At 42.5% G+C, this 6,047-nt stretch overlaps 1 protein-coding gene across 1 annotated transcript; it reads left to right on the top strand.

Moving 5' to 3' along the window:
• The first annotated feature begins 1,178 nt into the window (after positions 1–1,178).
• On the top strand, positions 1,179–2,561 carry LOC123168065 (tricetin 3',4',5'-O-trimethyltransferase-like). The gene is made up of 2 exons (XM_044585932.1): positions 1,179–1,618; positions 1,696–2,561. The coding sequence occupies exons 1-2, from the start codon at positions 1,239–1,241 to the stop codon at positions 2,372–2,374; spliced, it is 1,059 nt and encodes a 352-aa protein (XP_044441867.1). The 5' UTR covers positions 1,179–1,238; the 3' UTR covers positions 2,375–2,561.
• The last annotated feature ends 3,486 nt before the right edge of the window (positions 2,562–6,047 follow it).

The following is a 6,047-nucleotide window of genomic DNA, read 5'->3' as shown; positions in this document are numbered from 1 at the left end:
GATGACGGGGGCAATCGTCCTTTTTATAAAATCTACTCTCTTCTTTTCAAAATATTTGAAGTTCTAGTTTTGTCCTAAGCCAAACTCGATTAAGTTTGACAAACTCCATAGAAATGTGTGCTTAGATCCATGACACCAAATACAAATTGCACAAAAATATATTTCATAAGTATCTCATGAGACTAATTTTGTGTTCTAGGTATTATTTTTTTTCGTTGTAAATATGATCACTGGTGCAGCCTCCACGATTAAGCTACATTACTGTGAAAAGAAAAGTTCTTTGATTATATCAAGGATCAATCGCGTCCTTTGGTTAAAATACACATCCATTGGTGAACAAATGCATCTTCAATAAAAAGACACGTCCCTTAATGTGAAGATGGCTTTGTGTGGACAAACGCATCCCCAGATAAAATGATGTCTCCTCATAGAAATACATATTTCGAAGGAATAAAAATAAGCAATATAATTATTAGTTATACCAAATTACAAAATAAAGTTTGTAACATCTCAAAAGGTGCGATCGCTGAAATCGTCTGCGCAGAAAATTAATGAATCAAAATTTAACATTTCAGTTTGTTTGAAAAAAAAAACCGCATCCAAAACATCCAACAATGCCCACACCAAAGTGCGGGTTTTGCACTTGTGCTCCCCCCGTTTCTAAATCTAAGACATTTTAGACATTCCAAAAGGGCTACCTACCAAGCAAAATAAACAAATCTGCGCTTAAAAATACATCTATGTACATTCGTATGTAGTCCGCATTAAAATCTCTAAAAAAAATTATACTCCCTCCGTTTTTATTTTACTCTGCATATTAGCTTTGGTCAAAGTCAAATTTTGTAAACTTTGACAAAGTTTATAGACAAAAATATTAGCATGTACAATAACAAATCAATACCATTAGATTCATTATTGAATACATTTTCATATCATATAGGTTGTAAATGCTCATATTTTTTCTATAAACTTAGTCCAACTTTATGAAGTTTGACTTCAGTCAAATCTAATATGCAGAGTAACTAAAAACGGAGGGAGTATTAACCTATTGGTGTTCCTTGTTTGGTGGAGGTGCTTGTAGGTTGGGACATTTGGGTGCTTCGAATTTAGCGGCCATGTAGTAGTAGAAGTTACAACTAGCTTTGCTCGTTATAAACCCCTTCGAAGCACACCAGCATCATCAGCCCGGGTCACAGTAATAACAACACCACCAGCCCCTCCACCAGCAATAGAGCGACATGGCCGACGAGGAGGGTTGCATGTATGCGGTGCAGCTGGCGCTGTCGTCGGTGCTGCCGATGACGCTCAAGGCCGCAATCGAGCTCGGCCTGCTAGAAATCCTCGTGGGCGCCGACGGGGAATCACTGAGTCCGGAGGAGGTTGCTGCGGAGCTGCCGGTCAATGCCAACCCTGACGCGGCATCCATGGTGGACCGCATGCTGCGGGTGCTGGCTTCGCACAAGATCGTGTCGTGCATGGTGAAGGAGGGCAAAGACGGCAGCATATCTCGCCGCTACAGCCCGGCGCCGGTGTGCAAGTGGCTCAGCCCCAACGAGGATGGCGTCTCCATGGCCCCGTACGTCGTCCTCGCCCAAGACAAGGTCTTCATGGCGCCCTGGTAAGCTTAAGGTGTGCCTGCATTTCAGCGAAAGCTGTTTCAGGTGCTGTATCTGAAATTGGTGAATTTGCGCGCAGGTGCTACATGAAGGACGTGGTCCTGGAGGGTGGCAGCCCGTTCGACAAGGCGTACGGCATGTCGTGGTACGACTACGCCGGCACCGACACGCGCTTCAACAGCCTCTTCAACGAGGCGATGAGACACCACTCAATCATCATCACCAAGAAGCTCCTTGAATTATACACGGGCTTCGAGGGTGTCGGCACCCTCGTTGACGTGGGCGGCGGCATCGGCACCACCGTCCATGCCATCGTCTCCAAGTACCCAAGCATCAAAGGGATCAACTTTGACCTCCCCCACGTCATCTCAGAGGCGCCACCCTACCCCGGCCTGCAGGTGGAGCACGTCGGCGGCGACATGTTCGACAAGGTGCCCTCCGGCGACGCCATCCTCATGAAGTGGATCCTACTCCACTTTAGGGACGAGACGTGCGTGGCGCTGCTCAAGAACTGCTACCACGCTCTGCCCGTGAACGGCAAGGTGATTAACATGGAGTGCATACTGCCTGCCGAACTGGACGCCACACACCGCGTGCAGGGGTGCGTGAGCGCAGACATGAGCATGCTCGCGTACAGCCCCGACGGCAAGGAGAGGTACCTCACCGACTTCGAGAGGCTTGCCAAGGAAGCCGGGTTCGCCAGCGTCAAGGCTACCTACATCTACACCAACTTCTGGGCCATTGAGTACATCAAGTAGCCAGATGGATCTGTTCTACATTTACATCTACAGTTGCTGTTTCATATGTTTGATGATTCCTTTAACTTCATATATTTCCATTATGTATAAGCTGTGCATGGCCCTATATGTGCGACAGTTGATTTCTTTTGTATTTACTGTGTAATATGTCCCTCTGTCTTATATTATAAGATGATTTTGCAAACTAGCATAGCTTCCAAAAAGGACTTACATTGTGGGACATGGGGAACTAATAAGGGGCAGTTATCGCAAACAAAAAGTGTAATAAGCGACACAAAGTCCTACTGTATTACTATTCAATAAGATTCCACAATCGAGAGAAGATTGTTGTGAGTGAGAGAGCATGCGCACGACCCTCTATTATTAGTATTATTTTGCGAAAGAAAGAGCTTCATTAATTAAGGAACAATGTTAGAATAATCATGGCATAGCTTGCGGATCACATCCGGACCATGACGGACCCAAATAACATTCCCCCTTTTTGTTCTTACTAGCAAAAGAGCTTGTGCGTTGCAACGAAAAAAATACAACACTCCTCTGACCCAATAAGCATGACTCAAGATCCAATAGGTTCATGTCGTTTATTTTAACGCATGGCATCTCATCTATGTTGCCACATATCCCCCTTCCCACCCTTGCTGACGATGGCCTCGGTGCTCACAAAATTACAACGCATTTGAAAGGTTGCCAATTCTAAGACGTCTCTTTCTCTCGAGATAAGATGATAATCTGTTTTTTTTTCGACGAGGTTGTGGCGAGGCTTGCATGTCTGTTTATAGATGGTTTCTTTCATCTCCAATCCTAGTTTTGCCGATGTGTTCATTTTTAATCCGGATCGGCATTGGTACGAAAGAAAGATGGATCATTGCGCTATTGATTAGGTTGCACCCTAAATAGCATTTTTTAAACGATTAACAGGTTAAATCATATTCAAATTCTACACACTTTTCTTATCAAATTCCATAGATAACATGTTAAATTTGGAGTTAGGATTTAAAAGATATGGATGCTTTTTTTTAAACATTTGATATGTACTCGGGGTTGATTAACCCAAAAATCAGGGGGGGGGGGGGAGGGGGGGGGGGTTCTGCAAAGGCAAAAATCTGACTTAAGACTAGCTTCCATGTTAATTACCATAAATATCAGGGGTTTTCTACAAAATGAAAATCTGACTTAAAACTATACCGCGATTGATCATCAAAAGTATCATGGGGTTTTCTGCAAAGTAGCATGACAGACCAAGAATACGAATTCCTTTATAGTAAGTGTAGATTAGTAAACTAAAATAAATACAAATACAAAACTAACACAAAAATAAAATAAAAGTGTTCCCGTCGAATAATTAAGTAAGGTGGTACAGCCCTAAAGAAGAAAGAAATAAAATCAAACTTTGGATGACTACAATGTCGGATAAGCCAGGAGGAACACCGAGCCTTCGTCGCATACCATGCCCCCTTCGTGGTTGCGATCTGAAGTACGACCACGTGACGACCACATCGACACTCAGACCTGGTGAACCTGTCACGACCAGCGTGGTGCTTAACAATTGAGAATGGGGTGAAGGGAGTGATTTGGTGCGCGGATGGATGAGCTAGGTGAGGCAGAGAAAAAACGGTGGATGAGAAAATTTAGGGTTAGGGTTTGGAGTTGGGGGATTTTATACGATCATAGGAGGAAGTGAACTTACTGGGCTGCATTGTACTACGGACAGACGTTGATCTTGGACATGTTTTATAGCATTTACTAGCCTCATATATGGCACGTTATTAGCATAGCTAATCGACACTACAATAGCATCACTCGACGTACATTAGAATAACCACTGATGGGTCCCTAGATGCGCGCCAGTAGTAAGTCATAGTACTGATGGGTTTTCACCCACTCGTTAGCAATGACTGATCAAGAAGGCCATTTTTTCTAGTAGTGTTAGTACTCCAGCCAAATGCAAACACATCGATTACTACCTAGCAATACATTTTCTTCGCCAAGGTACCTTTTTTATGGGTATTGTCGCAATGTACCTAGCAATACACCGACTTGCTCTTAATAGGACTTTGCTATTAGATTCCTCCAAGTAGCACAGATTTCTTGACATACTCTCCGTGACTATAGGTTGCTTAAAATGCAGAGGCGTATGTGATTTTTGTTTTCCAGTTGAGTTTTTTCGAATGAAAGAGTCAACCGAAACCACTATATGAAGAAAATACTCCCTCCATTTCCTTATACAAGTCGACTATGGAAAATATATTTTGCATCTATAAAAGGACACCAATAATAATGAGGCAAAAGTTAATAATTGTCCCTCATGCTAGCAAACTGTTTAATACTTGTGTGCATGCAAGCATAATGACACTCGGCTACTTCCTCGCTCAACATCTGCTCAGTTTGCTATTCCTTCCTTGTATGCATGCGGCATATTAATGCTCTCAAAAAAGAAAAGAAAAGCTAGCTTGCAAAGCAGACATAAAATTTTACTAGATTTGTAGCTGTAATTTGAATTTATGGCCTTGTACATAAACTGGAGGGAGTATACTACTTTTATTAGACATGTGTGGGATTACTGTTTTACCAACGATTCAATTTTTTTATTGCAATCAAAGTACATCAGACCCGAGATACTAAAAGAACATGTCCAGCAAAAATCCCTGATAAACAACAAAATACCAAAAAAAAAAAAACAGAAGACCTTTTGCATCTTGGTTTTCCTCCATTCTTCTGGTGAAAAACTAACAGACCAAACATGCAGACTATTCTCATAGATTTTGAATGCCGACATAAGTACCCACCCTACGTGTTGTGTTTTAGCACCCATGGTTCAGGAATCATTGCAGACAAAACGAACTGCCTAACCGTTGCTTTGTCGCCATCCAATTGGCTAGCATCATGAAGGAACAAAAGAGGAACACTGACAAATACAATCTCAAGACAACAATCGCCATATACGCGAAGAATCAAATCCTGATCTTGATAGCCTTGATTGGAGAGAACTGATAATGTTTTTTTTCGCGGCTTAACTAATAATGGATCAAGTTGTGTTGGCTCTCACTTGAAACTCCAGCTCCAGCTGGCGCGTGTTTTATTGTTAAAAAAAGCTGGCTGGGGAGCTGCATGCATGGGTCATCGTGGTCTCTATTGATCGTGGTCTCTATTGTTTTACGTCAATGTATTTTGAAGTCATCATCGCTTGGTTGAACCTGTTGCCTCTTGGTTTTCCTCCATGTTTCCAGTGAAAAAACTGCAGAAGACGGAACACACACAAGTAGACTGACTAGTTGCATGAGTACCTCACCCCAATAGGTGTGAAGATTATATCGTTGAACATGTTGTGGTCCAGAACCCCTCGCTTACAAAACAGACAGCCTAACCATTGAAAAAACAGGAGCATTGATCAATACAAATACAACAAAACCATCACCGCCACCATCCCCGGTCAGACCGAAGCACCGGCTGACAATCAACACGACTAGGAGACACCAATCTGCTTGACCAAAAACACCACAGTCTGTCTTGTGTCAGCCATGATGATAACACGAAGAGAGCGACAAAATTGTTGTACTTTTATGTTGCACGACATTGTATCCACCATGAAGATGCTATCAATAAAGACATAGAAATCTGAAGTAGACAGAAAACTAACATGATATTCAAATAGGTTGGTTCCCGGTGCCTAAAA

The sequence above is a fragment of the Triticum aestivum genome, chromosome 7D (genome assembly GCF_018294505.1).
Source record: "Triticum aestivum cultivar Chinese Spring chromosome 7D, IWGSC CS RefSeq v2.1, whole genome shotgun sequence".
Lineage (NCBI taxonomy): Eukaryota > Viridiplantae > Streptophyta > Magnoliopsida > Poales > Poaceae > Triticum > Triticum aestivum.
Note: the sequence above shows the minus strand (reverse complement) of the source record. Positions and strands in the feature narration are given on the sequence as shown.

What these genes read in the sequence shown, in the direction of transcription:
- LOC123168065 (XM_044585932.1), top strand. Translation starts at nt 1,239, where the DNA reads ATGGCCGACGAGGAGGGTTGCATGTATGCGGTGCAGCTGGCGCTGTCG. An exon ending in AAGGTCTTCATGGCGCCCTG is followed by an intron (nt 1,619 to 1,695) that starts GTAAGCTTAAGG and finishes ATTTGCGCGCAG; the next exon opens with GTGCTACATGAAGGACGTGG.